The 22,873-nt window shown below is 30.9% G+C and overlaps 1 protein-coding gene across 1 annotated transcript; it reads left to right on the top strand.

Annotated features, from left to right (window-relative positions):
• Positions 1–7,114: 7,114 nt before the first annotated feature.
• On the top strand, positions 7,115–17,709 carry LOC132726708 (synaptosomal-associated protein 25-like; the record flags this gene model as incomplete). Its single annotated transcript, XM_060712064.1, is given in 2 exon segments — positions 7,115–7,259; positions 14,137–17,709. Coding segments are annotated over 2 exon segments (214 nt in total), but the record flags the coding sequence as incomplete, so codon positions are not given.
• Between the last annotated feature and the right edge of the window lie 5,164 nt (positions 17,710–22,873).

The following is a 22,873-nucleotide window of genomic DNA, read 5'->3' as shown; positions in this document are numbered from 1 at the left end:
AAATTCTTAATTATCGTTGTAAAAAACACAAAATATCAATAAAGTTTAAACCGTAAAAATTCTTTGACTGACTTTGGCTGCTGATAAGCCTTGCACTGATGAGTAAGCTCGCTGGTCAAGCTATGCGATCTCTCTGTGGGGTCCACAAAAGGGGCTATGTGGTTGATAAAATATGTATTATCTGACCAAAGTTGGCAGAGTGCTATATATATGTCCAGTTATTGACCAACAGCTGAGAGACTTTGGCAGAGAGAAAGCGTTTATTGTTATGGCCAGAAAACATAAAAATCATTTATAGAAAGGGACACTTTTGAGAGAATACAGAATATCTTTCCTGTCTAGACTTCAAATCATCCTATAATTGTCCAGCTCTCTAATCTAGTCACACTCGAAGAAAGAAAAAAAAAGAGAAATTGTATTGAAATGCTTTCCAGGAATGTTCTCTTAGATTGGCTGCACTCTACCGTTACTTATTTAACGGTGTTATTTGAATGCATTTATACTTTATATATAGGCAATGTGAGAATAGGGTTATTAATGATGGTCTATACATAGAAATTTAATGTTTCATTTTGAAAACAACGAAAGTTGATACAGTGGCTTTTTGTTATTATTTTAAGATTTACTGTAGGCAGGATACTGTTTCTATATGAAATACCGCTGTTAATAAATTGCTAGCTAATTGACAAAACTTTTCTCATTAGAAACTGGTGTCATCTTAACTAGACACAACGTTAAACCTTGCTAGTCTCACAAAAGCTGCCTGATTAAAACAATTTAGGAACTTGAGATGAATAATTAGTTATTTTTGCTCCAAACACCGCTTTACGTAAGCATAATCATCACCGTGCAGGGGAAAGGATATTGATTACCATTTATTAAGTTTATAACATTTTATATTACGCAGTTTAGCAGACACTCGTGATCAAGGTAGACCCGAAAAAAAGTGTTTTACTCCTTTTCATAGATGTTACTGTTTCATTTTTTGTGTCATTTTTATATTTGTTACACGTTTTTGTGATTTTTAGCACAATTTTTTTTTCTTAGTATTTATGAAATTTTGAAGTTTTGATAAATGTTTATTCTGTTTCAGACGATTATGTGTTTGAATGATCATAATATGTAAAAATCTGTCAATAGATTTATTTAAATCATTTGTTATATCCAGAGATTGATTTAAATCACTTGTAAATAGCATTCATTATACCAAGTTCTTTAATTATGTATTATATCAATTAATTCAATTGATTAATGTTACCAATAGAGTTATTCAGATCATTTATACAAATGATTTGTTATTGTATACCAAAAGGTGGATTCAAATGATTTATTATATCAATAAATTACTTCAAATGCTTACTGATACCAGTATCAGTAAATTAATTCAGATGCTTCATAAATTACTGAAAGATTCATTTAATGATTTGTAATACCAAAATAATAGATTCATTTGATTTACTATACCAATAGATTGCTTACAAAACCATTATTTTGACTCAAATTACTTTTTAGACCAATAGATTAATTCAAATGATTTATCAAACAAATACCAGTTGATTGCTAATACTGATAGATCAATTGAAAATATTTGCAATGCCAAAAAGATAGATCAATTTTAAAGATTTGCAATACCAAATAGATAGATCAATTTTAAAGATTTGCAATACCAAATAGATAGATTAATTTATATGATTTGCAGTACCAAATAGATAAATCAATTTAAATGATTTGCAATGCCAAAAAGATAGATCAATTTTAAAGATTTGCAATACCAAATAGATACAGTCGACTCTCGTTATCTCGAAGTCTTCGGGACCGTCAAAAAATATCGAGATAACGAAATGTCGAGATAAACTTATGAGGGTTTGACTCTGTCCAAAACTAATTTTTACAGAAGACATTCGCATACCTTATAAGTCAAATAAGTACGATGTTTCATTATCATGTGTCAATCCTTATTATAAAAATTAACAGTTTGTTACATAATTTAGCGGATGTTTACCAGCGGAAATACAGCATTTAGGTGCTATGTGATTGACACATAGTGAGGTTTACTCAGTTATACACCACTAAAACATAAACGTTGTTTTCTAACTTTATCTATTTAGTATTTTAACATTGCATAATAACACATATAAATTACATGAAAACATTTCATAGCAATCATTTTGTGAGAGTAATAGCACATTTATAAAAGCACACAATTTATGAATAGTTAGCACGTTTATTTAATTTGCCGATTATTCAATAAGATTCACTCATTTTCAACATAAGTCAACACGCTAATTAAAAATTATTTCAAAACACCTTGACTTAATTTTTACAAACATATCATCATTAATTATTACGACACGCATTTTAAGCGATAACCGTCCGCTTGGTGTTTTTCACATCTCTTGCGGGAGGGGGTAGACGAATAATTATTTGTCGAGATAAACAAAGGATTATAGTGTGAAAATAACTGTTGGGCTGAAATATCAAATCGAGATACTGAAAAAATCGAAATAAAAATATCGAGATAAAGAAATATTTTCAATATAGATAAAGAAGGGGAAAAAACGGGACTTTCAGAATTTAATCGAGATAACGAAATATCGAGAAAAGCTTTGTCGAGATAACGATAGTTGACTGTAGATCAATTTTAAAGATTTGCAATACCAAATAGATAGATTAATTTATATGATTTGCAGTACCAAATAGATAAATCAATTTAAATGATTTGCAATGCCAAATAAATAGATCAATTTTAAAGATTTGCAATACCAAATAGATGATCAATTTAAAAGATTTGCAGTACCAAATAGATAGATAAATTTAAATGATTTGCAATGCTAAAAAGATAGATCAGTTTAAAAGCTTTGCAATACCAAATAGATAGATTAATTTAAATTATTTGCAATACCAAATCAATAGATCAGTTTAAAAGCTTTGCAATACCAAATAGATAGATTAATTTAAATTATTTGCAATACCAAATAGATAGATTAATTTATATGATTTGCAGTACCAAATAGATAGATCAATTTAAACGATTTGCAATACCAAATATATAGATCAATTTTAAAGATTTGCAATACCAAATAGATGATCAATTTAAAAGATTTGCAGTACCAAATAGATAGATCAATTTAAATGATTTGCAATACTAAAAAGATAGATCAGTTTAAATGATTTGCAATACCAAAAAGATAGATCAATTTAAATGATATGCAATACCAAAATGGTAGAATATCTTGATTTCTAGATTAATACAAATAAATTAATTCAGATAATTCTCTGATAGATTGATTGAAATCGTTAATAATAGATAGATTGGTTTTAATGATTTATATTACATATTGATTGATCAAAGTTAATTATATATATTACAAATTGATTGATTCAAATCTTATGAAACAAATAAAGATATATTCAGATCATTAATTTTGTTTTTCATTTTAGTCATTTAGATAATGATATTTATGTATCCCAGAAATTGTTCAGGGTCTTGAATATGATCATGATTTGATTTAATGAATAATATTATTCTGAGTGGTTAGGATAGGTTTCTAAGCATAAAATGAGAAAACAATGTTTTGTATATTTGAAACATTATTTTCATACTATATATACCAGTGAAGTTAGAGCAAATATGTTCATACAAGTCATCAATACAAGCTAGGCAACATCAGAAATTATTTTGTTACTTACAGTTTAAATAACAAAGGCGCTTCATCAGGAAAATCTAAAATGCACATATATATTAGTTACACATTGAAACTTAAAGAATAGCAAGTATATTTTCAAGAAATTGAAATTGATTACCTAATTTTTCAATATTTTTATGTACATTTTTGAATTCATAGGCTGCTGAATGTTCATTGTTTAAAAAAGATCTCAGTGTATAGTCTAAGCTCGCAATAAAGTTGCTTTGGGCTGCAACAATGTAAAAAAAAACATTCACTGGTTTTGAATAGTTTTGATGACCAATTTACCAATTCACTGGTGTTTCAAATGGTTTTGAAAGAGACATTTGTATATAATATCTGTCAGCTAAAAATACATCATCGTACAGATTAAATATCGTAAAATGACATCAATTCATATCATCATTATGATTGACACAAAATGACACCCTTGAGGTCTTTAATAAACACGTCTGTGAGGACACTAATTTGTATAGTTATACCAATGATCGTCTAATCACCAGCTGAACATTGATTTCTTCATTATAACATTGATACAGTTTCCTCCATGCCTTTACTGATGTCTTTTTCTGGTGGAATTAATAATCATTATCATGCATTGTGATTTTATATGCCACTTTACTTAATTTATAATATAAAAGACGATAATTTAAGTATAAAATTTTCCGGGTACGTTTCAAAGGTCAAGTTGAGGTCATTGACTTTTGACTCATTTGATTGAAATTAAAATGGTTTAATTGGTTATTTGATTAAGAATACTTTTAAGAATATGAAACTTATTAAGTTATTGGCATCAAGTCTAGGTTATATGATTATTGGCATAAAAATATGTTTGGTTAAAGTTATAGAAATACTTAGATTATAGGAATTAAAACTGATAAATGTAATGAAATGTAAAAGTTCTTGGAAAAAACAAACACAAATACTGGCAAAATAATTCAAGGCTTCATTTTGTTACTCTGAAATTATATGATGCATATGATGATGACTTCTATGTACAAATCAAAGAAATAAAAGTTCTGTTCTGTTCTGTACTGCTAAAAATTTGTAAAAGGATTTTTAAGGTTATTGGCATGTTTACAAATATTTCAAACTTGACAATATTGAGAGACTTGAAAACTTTCTCAATGTTAATGAAATTAAATATAATTCAAAATAGCTTTCCCAAAGCTACTAATCATTATTCCATCCCGCAGTTCTAAAACATCTTGGCAGCCAAATTTAATTGTACAATGATGAAAAAGTCTCCTTTCCCGAGCTTTTGTTTTTATATCTGGAAGAAATTCTCAATCAAATTTAATTCATAAAATTGGAATTCTAAGTAGGTGACAAAGTTTTTACCAACATTACAGCCTGCCAGAGTAGAGTACCTTATTGTTAAAGTTTAAGGGCTTGGTGATCAGAACTTTCTAAAATTTAATTGTGAATATTGATTTCAACATTCAATTAAAGATCCAAGGTTTGCCATTAAAAACAGAAGTTTTAAGAGCAATAAATGACAATGCAATTTAGTTTGTGAAGAAGATGCTTGATTTAGTTGTACGAGTGCTGAATGAAAAATGCATCATATTTTTTTGCCTTCTCTTTGAGGAGTGTTTGTGTCAATTTAAGTTTAAATGAAGTCATGCTGTTAGTTTAAATGCATATTGCATTGCTGAAAAATTACAAATTTGTATTATTTTATGCCACAAAATTATGAATAGGAAAACAAGTTTGATTTAATTGATTTAATGATAATGATATAAAATATGATTTAATAAAAACAATTATTTAGTACTGATTAGTGTTAGGACATCAGGAAAAAACAACAAAAAAACAAACAAAAAAAAACAACATTATTTTTATGGACAGATCTTATTTTAAAGATATTTAAATGCCTGTTGTTAGTAATGACTTGTTGAATCTATATTGTATATTGTTTCTTTTATAGGATAAAGTTGTCAAGATCTTTTCTCACAAAGATAAAGTTTTTGTTTTAACAAGATGAATTTTGTTCAGTGTATCTGTTTGATGATTTCATTCATGTTTTTTTTTTAACGTAGGAAGTTGACAATTTGCTTTTATGTTTAACTTTAACAGCCACTTTTTTTTTTTTTTTTTTTTTTTTTTTTTTTGATGCGTTTATTTAAGGTCGCCGCCGGAAAGCCCATATGGCGCGACCGTTTACACTCAAGTCGGGTCATCCTAGAGCGTCCCGCCGAGATTTTTTCGTCGATTTTTTTCCAGCTTTAATTGGTGGAGGAAGACCCCAGGTGCCCCTCCGGGCATTGTTTCAGGCACGAGCGGGCACCTGGGTAGAACCACCGACCTTCCGTAAGCCAGCTGGATGGCTTCCTCACATGAAAGATTTCGACCCAAGTGAGGATCGAACCTACAGTGGTGAGGGACCTGTGATCTCAAGTCAACGACTTTAACCACTCGGCCATGGAGGCCCCTTAAACAGCCACCCCAAGTTGATTCTAATTTAAACAACAGTTTTACATGGCAGTTTTAATACTGATAAGTAGACATGCATCAATGTAAGATAAAAAGTGAAAAAGAGATCAAATTAAAATAAAATGAAGTAAAGGTAAAATGAATGTATTATTTTCATGTTTTGTTACATAGATATTTTCAATTTTGCACATTTTATTGCTGTAAAAGAAATGTAACTTATGTTATAAACACAATCATGTCTGTAAAACACATTTTTATATCTTTTTTTTTTGTTATATTGAAATCATGCTCTTTTTTTGCATCAATGCACTTTTGACACGTTTTTTATAATGTTTAATATTTTTGCACACAGCTTTGAGGACAGTTTTAATATTGCCATAATTTCTTTATACTTGTACATGTATTATAATTTATTTAAACTTTAGCATCTTTTTTTTTTTATAGAATTTGATAAATTTGATCCAATTTATCAAAATCTTAACTAGCAATATTTCAAAAGTTATCCCACTTGATCAATATAACTCTTATTACTTAAACTCATTAAAATTAGTCACTCTGTATGGAGTATCTGATAATGATTATTTTAGAAAATGTTCACTTGACAAAATATCTTTTTTTTAAACTTTCAATATTGATACTTAATTGATCTCTATAAATATATACCGGTATATAAAATATGTCAATTTTCATTCACTAATTAATTAATGATTTCCTTGCCTCAGTCATGGCTTTGATTAAAGGCATGTTTCCGTTAAAGACTGTAAAAAATTATTAATTATAATCAATTCCTTTTTCACAATAAAAGAGATTTAAAAATAGAGTGTAATGTGATAAAAAGGAAGAAAATTAAAAAACAAAAAAAACAACAACATTGAATTTGAAGAAAATTATATTAACATGGTTACTTCTCTGTTACATTTTCAGAATGTGTATATATTATATGTATATATATTTAAATTAATAAATATATTGATTTATTATATTATGAACAGAATAACAAATGATGCACGCGAGGATGAAATGGAACAGAATCTTGGCGAAGTGAGTGGCATGCTGGGAAATCTAAGAAACATGGCCGTCGATATGGGCAATGAAATAGGCTCACAAAACAGACAACTTGACAGAATTAACCAAAAGGTAATGACAACCCCTTCCAACTTGTCCTTTGTCATGTGTTTGAAATTACTAAAACAGTTTGACAATTTAATTCTGCTTTTCATTCCGTATATTAATGGTAAAGTTGAAACTAGACTCAATCTTTTTAAAGGTAATGGAAGAAAGAGCGCCTCTTAATGACAATGGCAGTGTAGTGTTAAGGTGTTCTCTCCATATTTTTAATTAATCTCTATTTCTTTCTCATTGATATGACCTTCAACACATTTGGATGTTAATTAGCTTTTATCGTTTATCATTGGTCGTTGTATGGTGATTGACCATGGCTTCTGTTTAAATACAAGCATTGTCTCTTGTGGAGAAGACGAAAATGTCAAATTTACTGTAACTATTGCTAGATTTGAACACCTTAAGACTTACACAGGTTTATGGTAATTAGAGACGCATGTGTTTAATGTTATATAATGAGGATGATAGATATTACTAATTTAACATTTGATACTTACATTAGAAGGTTTCAATACATACGTACTTTCTTTAAAAACCCTGTTTCGAGGGGTCAACACGAAACTAGTCTATCTGACATTTCACAAATGCAATCTTGTTTCCATACAACTGCAATCATTCAAAAGTTTTCCTATTTTGTTCAATTCAGGCATTATTTTTCTTAAAGCTACATTAAATAAATATGTAAAAATATTTTTGCCGTCGTCCTAAAAACCAAGCATTCTACAGTTTCATTAACCTTTTTAACAGTATCGTTGTAAATCTCATCAAATATTGTTCATAAATTAGGATTTTAATTGGAAAACCCCACGGTAACACTAAAGTTCGTATACGAATTTTAACATGCAAATGAGGACTATAATCAGCTCGTGTATGCGCTACGTCACGGTGTTATAGTAGCTATCCGAAACACAGCAAATATAAGATTTTCTTGCGCAAACACACTTTTACCGTTTAAGCTTCACGGTGCACTAGGCCTGGGGTTCAGAAAAAATAATCATCTCATGAAAAAGATTAAATTTGTATGAAAATATCCGTTACAATGCGGAAATATACCGTTAAATTAGGACTGCTACTTATAGTCATGTTTGTTGATTTAACATTGATGTACGGATGATCCGAAGGCGGAGTTTCTCATGCAAACAGAAATTGTACTTCCGAATTCGCCACAATGAGGTTGCACATTTGTATGCTCATTAAACTCATTTTGGTTGTCTGGACACCAAAATAAGATCTGGAGTCGATATGAAACCCAATTTATTAATGAAATGTCGCTTTTTCTTTTTTTATGAAATATATTTAATGTAACTTTAAATTATGATTGAATTTAACTAAAAAGATTTCAAAGTGCCAACTTAAGTGGCAAGAATTGATGGAAGCAACAAATTTACATGTATTTAAATAAGTTAGGTAGCAGTGTTTTTCAAAAACTTGACTGTTGGTCAGTCCACATAACCAATTTTTCTGAATAACTTACCTGTAATTACCATATTTTCTGCAAATGACCAACTACTTATCCCATGTGATTTCTGAATGGACATTAGACTTTATACCTAAGACATAATAATAATAATAATAATAAAGGCTTTATTTAACGAGACATAACTGTCACACAGAAATTTCACTTTGCCTGAGAATAGAAACCAGCACCCCTCCATAACAAATCCAATGCTCGATTGAAATTGCCTTTTGATTTACATTCAAGATATTTCTTGTCTGATTAACCTTGAAATACATGCATCTAGAAATGTGTGCAGAGGAAACGGATGGCCCCCACTTTTCTTTGTTTTGTCCATTTAAGTATGTCAGACATTTGAAAAAGCACATGGACTAGTTTCGCGTTGAGCCCTCGTGTTGTTACACTTACCTAATGTTGCTTCTATGCCTATCTCTCAACAAACTTAATGTCTTTGAATATATAAAGTTTTAATTGCAAAAAGACAAAATATAATACAGACGTTTTTATAAGATTTTAGCTGTTTTCAAAATATGTTTATTTGAAATATATGGAGATTATTCTTTAAGGATTAAGAATTAACAATTTGATATTTATGTTATGCATTAACACCATGTTAACACTCAGTGTGTTACTGTTAAGTTATCATTAAACCAGGCTTTGTAAAAAAATGATTTTGTAAGAGCGATTTATGCTTTGATATTAGTAAAAGACATTGTTGTTTAAGATTATTCTGTCTATATGAGACTTTTATAAAAAAAAAAAAATCACATTTTGAACTAAATAGGCTTAGATTATTACAATATTTTAGGAAAAATGCCTGTTAGAAGTAATCCTATTATGTTTACTCAACGTAATGCCTATGGTTATGAAATTTTAACTCAAATTATAATTAACAAATTCTGAAACTAAACACTTCTTTGCCTCCCCCACATTTCTTGCGGTTAACCATATTTTATATAATTACCTTCACAATTGTTAAAACACCAGTTATTTGTCACACCATGTTATTTTGCCAGAAATGTGTTATAATTGTTGATTTTTGTGGTAAACTATGATGAGAATCTGTGCTAACCAATGTCTTGTATACCCCTTGTAGTCAGAGTCAAACGAGGAACGCATCCGAGAGGCGAACACGAGGGCCGCAAAACTTCTCAAATCCTAGATGTCTCGTTACTTCTTGCTGCTATTATAAATGGTTATTCTTATTGTAAAACATGTTCACATTCATTTTCTTTTATATGTACAAATTACAGTTCTTTTTTCTTTTGTCAGTTATACTTGCTGTATTTGGTGTGAAAAACACAATAAAAAAATATGAATATAAAAGTGATTCCACGGAACTTTTCTGACATAACTGGTCTGGAAAATTTTTTATCAGGTTTTTTATACCATTATAAAAGTCTGGACCAATTCTAGATGAGTCTCTTGCTCCATTTTTCCAAAATAATTAATTTTAACTGTGGAAAATGACCGAAAATAAAAAGCATTTCAATTTTTAACACTTTAAAGTTTACCGTAAACTTTAATCAGGTTAAGAAACTTTTTTAAAGTTCTATTTATATTTCTTCATTGTCTTTTTAACATTTTTCATTGTTAAGTGTTCCACTGTGGAACTGTTAATGATTTTCAAATTTTATGATTTTAGACTTTTGTACCTCAATTCTTTGAATTGATTGCAAAAAGATAGGGGTAAAATTTGGTATTAACAAAATGAAATTAAAAAAATCAACAAAAAAAACAACACCAATTTCATTAAATTTGATGTAGTTAGTTTAAGCAAGATTCATATTATTATTTCACAATATCTTGAAAATAACATGAATAAGCAGTAAAATATCATAAATCAGGTGTGGAAAAATGATTTGTCTAGACAACAACAACAAAAACTGATCTGTTAGCAGTAAAAAGAAAATCATGATACAATGGTACAAAAATCTTATATCAGCAGAACGAAAAACAAAAAAACAAAAACAAAAACCACCAACAAAAAAACAGCAGAAGATTATGTTGAGTCCATGAATGCAAATATAACTGACAAATTTTATAGTTTCCTTCTTTATTGTGTTAGATATATAGGTGTTTCTGTCAGCATTCGGAGATAGCCATTCATTTTGTTACTCATGATTTTGCTTTTTGATTATTTTGACAAACCATATTTTATAATAAAATACTTTCCAGTGGCTTTTTTTAACAAATTAAGAAAAATAATTTCAAACCCAAATTTAAGGAAGTTTCCCTTGCTATGTTTTTGTTACCTTGTAAAAAGTGATATGTCTGAACTGCATTTGGACTTGTTGTAAAGAAATGTAAAAGTTTTATCTTAAATGATTCTAACTTTTTCATGACAGATTAATTGGTCAATAATAATGGAGAAAAGAATATTACTTACTTCCAAATCTCAACTTACTGAAAGTACATCAAATTTTTGAATGTATTTCATTATAAAAGAAAGGTTTGGCTTAAATTATTTGTGTATTCTTAAATGTTAATTTGCAACTATACAATATTTGTTTTTATCACACACTCGTGCCGATTTTGCAACTCCGTAAATATGGTATTGCACGGCCGTGCATATATTTTGACGTGACGTCATTAGCGTTATACAAACATAGTGTAAAGACGCGCTAAATGTTAGCGTTATACTATAGGCGTGTCAATGAAAAATGCCTCTTATTTTACTTTAAACTGTCTTTATTTTGGGTATGTGATAAATAGAATATTAAATTCGTGTAAGTTCATTACTGAATTTATTACACTCGTTGAATAAAATAATATTATGCTCGCCAGAGGCTCGCATAATATAATTTTATCCAACTCGTGCAATAAATTCAGTATTAAACTTACACTCATTCAATATCCTCTATGTATTCTATAATAAGACAATACTATGCTTTAACTGAAAAAAAAAATCTGACTTTTGAACTTATTGTGTAGTGACAAACTTTTACTGCTCTATTAATAAAGCTTAAAGTCTAATGCTTAATGTTAACATGTTGGACAAGTAAGTAATTTGGAATCTTGATTAAAGTTTTATCTTAAATTGTCTGAAGCTAAGTTTCTTTTTGATTCTCGTTAGACACAACATATGTGGTATTTATCTGATAATTTCCGAGATGAAACTGTACATGAGTATTAAATAACAAGATAATTAATATTCCCTCATACATAGGGTATTTGCTCAAAGGTTATTCGCTCATAGGTTATTCTCTTATAGGTTATTTACTCATATGTTACTGCCTCATACATTATTCACTCATATGTAAATATTGGCTTATAGGTTATTTGGTGTTATTCATACATGGGTTATTTGCTCATAGGTTATTCCCTCATTTTGCTGATATATTATTTGCTCATAGGTTATTTTCTGTTATTCACTCATAGGTTATTTGTTCATTTTGCTCATAGGTTATTTGTTCATTTCACTCAAAGGTTATTTGTTCATTTCGCTCATAGGTTATTTGCTCATATGTCATTTACTTATTGGTTATTTGCTCAAAGATTATTTGGTGATACATTATTCGCTCAGGCTACTGAAGTTTGAAATACGGTCATAGTAAGCCCTTAAACCCACATTCAGTATCAATTTTCCCTTTTACTGCCTTTGGCTCCTTTTCTTCTTTGAACAACAATATATTACTTTTTATCAGGAAACAGATAGCAATGTTATGAGTCAAATTTTAGTCATCTTGTCGAATGATAGTTGAAAGCCTTAACTAACTGAGTGTTTGCCTAAAATTTGTTGGATATTTAGTTACCTAATTTGGTATATTTTGTTTCGTAACTTGCACAATACATAGATCTTTTTCACTGATCTAATTTTAACTTTATGTTTCATTCATTAAATGTGTTGTTTGATATGTCAATGGACCCTACCACTTTTCAGCTTACAAGAAGAAATGCTTACACCTTTTTTGCAATGTTGCTATTGAAACTTTTTAATTGGTGTTTCTACTGTAAGTAATTATATTGGGTGTGCATTACAGATGTGCAGTGTGCAGCCTGACCTTGCTGTATACTGGTGGCAAAGGTTAAAGGTTATTTATTTAGGTTTCAGTAGGTTAAGATTTATTACCTCGGTTTCTTAAATGTCAGGACATTTTGTAGACAAAAACATTTACGAGGCAATAGCCCAAAAATCAGTATACACATTACATTAGTTTTATTTGAAAACCGAGAACATTGGCTCATTTAGAAATGTAATCAAAACTTTCATGTCAGAGCGCACAAGTGATATAAGTAAGGCAAATGGTTACAGACATCAAGTAAATAATAGGAAACATTGTATTTAATGCATTTAATAGTCTGCTTGAAAGCTTAAAGAAGGTATTTACATAATCTCATAGCTTATATCAATAATACTTGGACTTTAACTAAACTGTTCGTATTATTTAAAGGAGTTTTGGAAAATAATGTAATATTTTTTAAGCAAACATTAATTTCACAAATGTTCAATATAAGGCAATGCTGATGAGTGGTTGAGCAAATCGTTTAGAAGTAAAAGAAACCCAGTCTGTTTTACATTATTATGAAATTTGTACATTTGAGGTGGGAATGTTTCTCTGTTATATCTCTCTATGTTTTTCACTATCTCACTAAAATTGTAATGAAAGAACATTACACCCTAAGGGTTGCAACACAAGATTAAATCGTCTTCATTTAGAGCCATAAAGTTGCCTATTTAATTGATTTCACATCAGTTTTGGTTAAGTCAACTTATAGGTGGTAGGATATTGGAAAATAAGTCGCAACAAATCTCATACTTGACTTCAGATGAAGCCCTATAGCACCTCTTACTATATTTATATATTTGGAGAATTTGTAACCAAGCCAAAATATTAAAATATTGATAACCTTTGCCAAAATATTTTGATTTTAAGTTTGTGTTTTTGTATGATAAATAAATTATTTTGATTTTTTTAAGTTCGGGTTTTTTGTATGACAAAATATATAGATGTAGGTTTTTTGTTGTCATTAAGTACATTTGGAGTTACTTTTCCTATGTTTTAAGTATGGTTTCCTAAGAGCTATACCAACAATATTATTTAAATATGATAAATACTTCAATATTGCCTTTTGATTGATATATTAGAATTAAGTATCTAAACTTCAGGAATATGATAATTGATTGCTTTCTGTTAAATTATTAGATATTTCAGAGGTTCTTCTTTTTATTTTTAGGAAATTGTCTCAGATTAATTAAAAATAAGATTAAAAGATTATTCCGTGTTTATTTTTTTCCAAGAAAAATGAAATAAAATATGCTTAACGTTTTAACATTTGAATTTTTAAAAGATATGAAAAAAAATCAGATTAATCTTGCATTCTGGAAATATTTTATTGTTTCAGTGAGAAGACAATAATTATGTTTAGAAATGAATGATACTTCCCCAGTATTATTAACTTCTATTAACAACGATATGATTTATATTTTCACAGGGAGAATCACTTACAGACAGAGTGGATACAGCCAACAAAAGAGCCGTTAAAATATTACGCCAGCAATGATGTGGACAAACAATATTTCTATACCCAACCCACTAGTGCCAGAAACTTAATCTGTTCTAAAATTTGTTCTCATATAAATATACTATCTCCAGAACAAGTAGAGGAACAGGACTTTTATCAGAAAGATGATTTTAATTTGAGAAAGTTAGCAAATATGAGCTGCGTCATGACAAAACCAACATAATGGGTTTGCGACCAGCATGGATCCAGACCGCCCAGTCTGATCAGGATCCATGCTGTTCGCTATCAGTTTCTCTACATGTAATAGGGTTGGTAAGCGAACAGCATGGATCCTGATCAGACTGTGCGGATGCGCAGGCTGGTCTGGATCCATGCTGGTCGCAAACCCATTATGTTGGTTTTGTCGTGATGCAGCTCATATAGTTCATTTGATTGTCATCAAGTAGTTTGCTATGTTTAATACCTTTCTCCATTTATACACTATTGTGAGGTAAATAAACATATTTAATATAAAATCTCATACAAGAGTATACAATTAATTGAAGTGTTGTAGAGAACAAATATTAAAGGTATATATGGATTATATTTATTGTTTTGAGGTATAAATTATGCATTCTTAATATTACACAGTTGAACATCGTAGCAGCAGAACTCTTTTGGCTTTGAATGAATTGTAAGGACAGCCTTAGGCTCTTGTGCCCAAAATTTAATATACAGTTGTGATTTATATCTGTGTATATATATTTTTGACTCAGAACATACATTTAAATAAGTTTGAATGTGTCCTTCATGGTTTTAACATTCAGAAATGGTAAGACCCTGCTCCTCCTATGATTTTAAAATAAACTGTTCCTTTCTGTTATATTTGGAACCAAAAATTATGTAGGTAGGGCAGGATTTTTAAATTTTAATAAATCTTATTATCAGAAGTTTTCAAATATTCATTAAAATATTTGTGATCTTGTAAACCTCTATGCACACAAGGGATATATATTTCTTAAAAGCTTGCGATTTCTGACAAAGAAATGGCCTTTCTGTTGATGTAAAATAAATCTATAGAATGTTTCCAGATTGTCTGTAAGGAGATTTTTATTATGGCATGTGATTGTTACTACATGCTCTGAATGGATTTTAGTTTCATACATGCATTAACAAAGTCTCTTATGGTAGGCAGCCACATTATGTTCTTGCAATTTTATTCCCATTTCAACATCTCTTTATTTTCATTTGAGACTTTTTAAGGTGAAAGGTTTCACATGCTGAAATTCAGTATTTCAAGGCAGTTCAATTCATTACATCTTCAAGTGTGTTGAATCCAATGCAACGATGATTTCAGAAGAATTCAATCTTAAAAATGCTCATTTTTGCATTGGATGAGCTGTTTTATTTTAAAGTTCTCTCGTTCCTTGATGTTTCTTATTTTATAAAAGAAATGGCAATTAGATAGATTTGCCCTTTTGACTAAATTTCATTCAGAGCAAAATTTGTTTTCTGAGGATCTTAAGAGTTGGCTAGATTCTGTTTAAAAACAATTCTAGATGTTAGACAGCATCTGATTGGCTAATTTAAATGATATTTTTGAAATTGACCAATGGTTGCATTGTTAAATTTCTAGACTGGTTTTCAAACCTTTTTTCCTCAGACTATGGACTGTATTTTTTTGTGTGTTTTTTTTCTTCCCATTATAAATACTAGATCATTTAGCTGCCATTAATAGATCCTAACAGTTTATTAATGTATGTAAATGTATATGTTGTGCTTAGAAAACTATCTGGGTTTTTTTTTGTAAAATATTTCTTCCAAGTTCAATGCTTAAGTGTGGTTTGAATGATTTTTTTTTAAAATCATTCAATGGTGTTAATAGAATAAGATTCAAATTGTACCAATTGTAACAGATTAATTTTTCCTGTTAGGATGTTTTGAATTACTAGTAAGAATCAAATTGTGTGAAAGATTATTTTCTCTCTATACTTTCTAGTTTATATCAACTAAATTACGGGAAGCTAGCTGAAAGAGTCAAATATTATCTTGTCATGTTTTTTCCCCAAGTGATGTTAATTGTTTGTAGATTTAAAATGAAAGTTAAGTCAAACTTAATGGAATATAATTTTTTTTTCTTTTGAGAAAATATAGTGTTATTGTTAAGTGTAAAATTATTTTTGATTTTAATGTTGCACTGTATAATTTTGTAAATTTTATCAAAATGTCTGATTTGAGATTATAAGAAATACATTGTTTTCATCTCTACTGTTGGGACCAATATATATCTTTTTGTATTAAATAGATGTATTTATTTCTTGGAAAAAGTAGTTATCATTTATTGGACATGTTTTGTTGTATGGTAAAACAGGACTTTGTTTTACTTTGAAAATGCACCTTACATTTTGTTTTACCTATCTTCTGGAAGATGTTTAATTTCTTTCTAGATGTAAGTAATAAGATGATTTTATATTATTATAAAATCATTTCTTTAGCTCAAAATGTGTTTCAAACTGTGTATTATTTATAGAACTGTGTGTTGATTTCTCTCTGATAGGGTGCTGCTTTTTGTATCATCATATACTTTTTACCTATTTTGTTATGGTAGAAGTTATTTATATATCCATCTCACTGTTGGCCCCTCCTACATAAATTTGAAACATGTGTACAGTTATATTTTAATTTTATCATTATTCCTACAAGTTACAAAACATTTCCCCCCCCCCCCCCCCCCAGAAAATGGACTTGTCTTGTGAATTTGGAACAGTTCAATTTTGATTTAGGGGATTTCAGGATGAAATAATAAATAGAGCGACCATCAGTATAAAGTCTGACAAGAACTGCACAAATGTACAAAATGGTCTGGCTCTAAACTGATGGCATAAGCGAATCTTTTTTACTGCAGCTAAAATGTTTTGATTAAATTTTTCGCATTCTCACATTTTACCAGACGAGGGTTCATTCTGCTACATGTATCTTCAGAAAAGAAGCCATATTCATTTTTTTGCCCTGTCCCTTTCTATACCCAGAAGAATATTCATCTTCTTTATGTTTCTTACTTGTGTAAATCTTTTTGGACATATTTTCTTACTACATATAAATGTTGTGTGCTCTCATTTCTATATTACATCAAGATTTATATCTGCTTTCTTGGATAGAAAAAACGAAACATTCCTTTATACAAAACTTGCAAATCTGTCTCTTTTTTTGTCCATGCTATTGTCAGACTGTAGATAAGTCCATAATCTGCTGAATTTCTGTAATATATTTACACTGCTTTGAATTTGGAAATTTAAGAAAATTAAATATCAAAATACAAAAATTGAGTTACAAACAGTATAGGGCCTGGTCAGACAGCACTGACGCCCACCCTGGCCTGACTTATACTGGTGGCAAACGCTTATCACTTTCAGTTTGAGTACAGTAAGCATTATTGTGTGCAATATTCTATATATAACAGTTCATTTTGGACAAGGGGCATTACTAGTTTGAACTTTCTTTAGTTAATTTTAAATTCGGAATGAATAATATCTGATTGATGAGTAATAGATATTTTTTAGATGATTTTAAAATAAAATAAAATTAAGAAGATTTATCAGGTTGTTTTATGTTTCCAATCATGTCTTTATAAGATGGCTGCTGGCTGTAAAGATTATTATTGGATTTCTTAATCAGACTCGTGTATTTTTATTGTTATTTTTTGTAGATATTAATAATGTTCATTTATTTTAAATGATGCAGGTTTACATGAATTATTAAGATTTATGTACTTGAGAGGATGTTAATTATATACATGTACATAATACAACACAAGAGAATTCCTTTGACATTACTGGTCAAATTACCATTAATATGCATTGTTGACCGGCAAATATTTCTGGGTCATAACATTTGAGCCGCGTCATGACAAAACCAACATAATGGGTTTGCGACCAGCATGGATCCAGACCAGCCTGCGCATCCGTGCAGTCTGATCAGGATCCATGCTGTTCGCTTACCAACTCTATTACAAGTAGAGAAACTGAAAGCGAACAGCATGGATCCTGATCAGACTGCGCGGATGCGCTGGCTGGTCTGGATCCATGCGGGTCGCAAAACCATTATGTTGGTTTTGTTGTGACACGGCTCAAATGTTGTATTCTAGTGCTGGGATTTTGTGTCAGTGTGCAGTACTAGACAAACAAAGGTATTAGGAAAATAAAAGTGGAAGTTCAAGAAGTGCTGTATTGTGAAGATTTTATTTGTAGATATTTATTCATTAGATTATTGTAGGTCGCTGTGACAGCAAAGCCGAGCTTAGCTGTTTTAATATGTAAATATTTGATGAATCTTCTACTTCTAGACAAGAAGATTGTGAATATTGAAAATGAAAGTTTCTTTGGTCGGGGTTTTGTATGTAATCTTTTACCTTTTTTAAACTTTAAAAGGGTTGAGCTTTTTAAAAAACCCCCCCTTTTAAAATTTTTGGGTTCAGAATGTGGAAAATTGGTGGCTGCTTTTCTTTTTTAAAACAGTATCAAGTTTCTAACCCATCTTTTAAAATTTTGCAATACAAAGGAATATTTTGGGTTTTTGAAAGTGGGGATCACCCAATTTATTTTTCTTTTTTTGGTTTTTTGTATAGGGTTTTTTTTTTGGGGGGGTTAAAGGGTTTCCCCTAGAGTAGAATTTAATTTATTAGGGGTTAGTGACAACTTAAATAAATATATCATGTTATGATGAAAATACTCACTGTCTTACATTAAGTTAATGAAATTAATAGAGTAACTGGGTTATAATTTTACATGTGCCAGTTAACTGGGCAATGGTTTTATCAGTTAACTGGGTGATGAATTAACTAGTTAACTGGGTTCAGGTTTTATTAGTTAACTGGGTGATGGATTAACTAGTTAACTGGGCAATGGTTTTATCAGTTATCTGGGTGATGGATTAACTAGTTAACTGGGCAATGATTTTATCAGTTACTGGGTGATGAATTAACTAGTTAACTGGGCAATGATTTTATCAGTTAACTGGGTGATGAATTAACTAGTTAACTGGGTTAAGGTTTTATCAGTTAACTGGGTGATGGGTTAACCAGTTAGCTGGGTTATGGTTTTACCAGTTAACTAGGTGATAAATTTACCACTTAGTTTTTCCAGTTAACTTGGTTATGAGTTCACCAGTTAACATGGTTATGGTTTTACCAGTTAACCATTGATATGATAATAAGGCAGTGTATGTGTTTAATTTTATTATTTTAAAAATTTTTTTTAAAAACCCCTAAAAATGGGTTTGAATATACAAAAAATTTAAATTTTTTGGAGAAAAAAAAAAAAATTTAAAAATTTAAAGGGCCCCTATTTTATTTTTTTCAATAAAATTTTAAATATTTTTAAGGGGTTTTGGACGGGGTTGTTTTTTAGGGCAAAGCCCTTTTTTTTAATTAAAATTTTTCCCATAAGAATGGGATTTTGTTGGGGAAACAAAATATTTTTTACTTTGGCAATTTTTTTTTAAGGAAAACATTTTATACAAAGTTTGCTTTGGAAACAGGTCGTTATGAACAGTGATATATACAGACCTGTTATTGATTATATAGACATGTATCATTTTATGTTAAAGGCAAATAGCAGTCCTTTCAAGATATCAATGTATTTATAAACAGTTCATTATAATTAATGTTATTATCATGTATTAAGGTGAACAACTGTAAGTAAATTTTGTTTTTAATTTGTATCAAATTGTTTATCATCATTAAAATCATTTCACATCTAGTTATGTTTATCTTTTCTCTAACACCCTGTTACAAGAACCAGCCTCATGGCCGAGTGATTAATATGTCTCCGATAGTAGTAGTCTTAAGGATTGCTGGCTGTCATGGGCAAGCTCTTCCTGCCCTTAAGCAAGAAACTTTACACCCATTGCTCAGAATTGATAGGTTTCCAGGAATGGATACAAAAGCTTATAGCTTTCAAACATTATAGCTTTCAACAAAATCAAATTATAATTAAAATCTGTATGAACTAATAGCCCTACTAATAAATGTATTTAGTTTTCAAGCGGAGTGGAATAGTATCTTCTAGTCTAAAGCCTTTGTAAAGTTACCTTGTAATTTTTTAGCTCGACTACAAAGAAGATATGGGAGCTGTCCTACTCGCCCCGGTGTCCGCGTCCAGATTTCAGATTAAAGTTTTGGTGGCAGTAAAACATTTTTCACTATAACTTTGTCATTTTCTTAAGGTATCAACTTCAAACTTCAAATATATGTTTCTTATCATCAACCACATCTTATGTGACAAGGTTTATATCTCTAGCACCAATATTCTCAGATTTATTCTCCCCTTGAACTTAGAATTTTTCCTTAAAAAATATTACTTTTTAATGCCGCCCATTTCGAAGGAAAAGGGGGTATATTGCTTTGCACTTGTCGGTCCGTCGGTCCGTAGACCAAATGGTTTCCGAGTGATAATAAAGAACCCTTAGGCCTAGGAACTTCAAACTTGGTATGGTTGATTGGTCATGACAAGTAGATGACCCCTATTGATTTTTGGGGTCAAGGGGTCAAAGGTCAAGGTCACATTGACCTTGTAAGCAAAAAACGGTTTCCGATCAATAACTAAAGAACCTTAAGGCCTAGGAACTTCAAACTTGTCTGGTGATTTTTGTCATGATCAGTAGATGACCCCCTATTGATTTTGGGGTCAAGGGGTCCAAAGGTCAAGGTCACCATTGACCTTTGTAAGCAAAAACGGTTTCCGCATCAATAAGTAAAGGACCTTAAGGCCTAGGAACTTCAAACTTGGTATGGTGATTGGTCATGATCAGTAGATGACCCCTATTGATTTTGGGGTTTCAAGGGGTCAAAGGTCAAGGTCAATTGACCTCGGGTAAAAACGGTTTCACGATCAATAACAAAAGAACGCCTTAGGCCTAGGAAATTCAAAACTTGGTATGGTGATTGGTTATGACCAGCAGATGACCCCTATTGATTTTGAGGGGTTAAGTGGTCAAAGTTCAAGGTCACATTGACCTTGTAGGTAAAAACGGTTTCCGATCAATAAAACGAAAGAACCCTTAGGCCTAGGGACTTCAAACTTGATATGGTGATTGGTTTCATGATCAGTAGATGACCCCTATTGGATTTTTTGGAGTTAAGGAATCAAGGTCAAGGTCACATTGACCTTGTAGGTAAAAACGGTTTTTTCCGATTCAATAACGAAAGAACCCTTAGGCCTAGGGCTACAACTTGATATGGTGATTGGTCATGATCCTAGTAGATGACCCCTATGTTGGATTTGGGGTCAAGGTTGGTTCAAAGGTTAAGGGTCCACATTTGACCTCTAGGTAAAAACAGTTCGGATCAATTAACTAAAGAACCTTAGTGCCTAGGAACTTCAAAACTTGGGTGCTTATGGTGATTGGTCATAATCAGTGTGAACCCCTATTGATTTGGGGTCAAGGGGATCAAAGGTCTGAAAGGTCACAATTGACCTCTTAGGTTCAAAAGCAGTTTTCCGATCAATTAACTAAAGAACCCTTAGGCCTAGGAACTTCGAAACTTGGTATGGTGATTGGTCATGACCTAGCAATGATGACCCCTACTGATTTTGGGGTTATTTAAGGGGGTCAAAGGGGAAAAAGGTACATTGACCTTGTAGGTAAAAAATGCTTTCGCGGATCAATAACTTAAGAACCCCCTTAGGCCTAGGAACTTCAACTTTGGTATGGGGATTGGTCATGACCAGCAGTTTACCTATTGTTTTTAGGTTCAAGGGGTCAAAGGTCATGGTAACATTGACCTTGGTAGGTAATAAAACGGTTTCCGTTCAATAAACTAAAAACGCTTAGGCCTAGGAAAAACTTCAAACTTTTGTATGATGATTGGTGGTGACCAGCAGATGACCCCTTTTGAGTTTTGGGTCAAGGGGTCAAAGGTCAAGGTCACACTTCGACCTTGTAAGTAAAAAACGGTTTTCTGATCAATAACTTAAGAACGCTTAGGCCAGGAACTTTCAAAACTTGGTATGGTGGGATTTTTTCATGACCATTCAGATTTTACCCCCTTTCGGATTTTGGGATCAAGGGTCAAAGGTCAAGGTTGCACCATTGACCTTGTAAGTAAAAACCGGTTTCTGATCAAATAATAAAGAACACTTCGGCCCCATAGGTACTTCCATAAAAGCTTGGCATAGTGATTGGTCATGATCAGCCAGATGCACCCCTATTGATTTTGGGGTCAAAGGTCAAGGTCAAGCATTGACTTTTGTATGTTAAAGACGGTTTCGGCAAATAATAAAAGAACCCTTAGGCCTAGAATTTCAAAACTTGGCATGGGGGGTGATTGTACGTCCATGACCATCAAATTTGACCCCTATTGATTTTGGGTCAAGGCGGTTCAAAAGGTCAAGGTCACATTGACCTTGTAAAGTAAAAAAAACGGTTTCTGATCAATTAAGTAAAAACGCTTAGGCCTAGGAACTTCAAACTTTGTATGATGATTTTCTTGACCAGGCAGATGAAACCCTATCCGATTTTGGGTCAAGGGGTCAAAGGTCCAAGGTCATGACCAGTAGATACTTTATAACCCTTATTAATTTTGTTTGATCACTGGGTCAGGAAGTCCAACTGCCATAATTACCTTATCACATGAATAATTGGCTGCTGACAGGGGGGCATACATGTTTTTTACAAACATATCTTGTTTACTGTTACTTAATTTTATTTTTTTAAGGGATCAAACTTCATA

The sequence above is a fragment of the Ruditapes philippinarum genome, unplaced genomic scaffold (genome assembly GCF_026571515.1).
Source record: "Ruditapes philippinarum isolate M1 unplaced genomic scaffold, ASM2657151v2 ctg10189_1_1_1_1, whole genome shotgun sequence".
Lineage (NCBI taxonomy): Eukaryota > Metazoa > Mollusca > Bivalvia > Venerida > Veneridae > Ruditapes > Ruditapes philippinarum.
The sequence above is the reverse complement of the archived record's forward strand: the minus strand, read 5'-3'. Positions and strand labels throughout refer to the sequence as shown.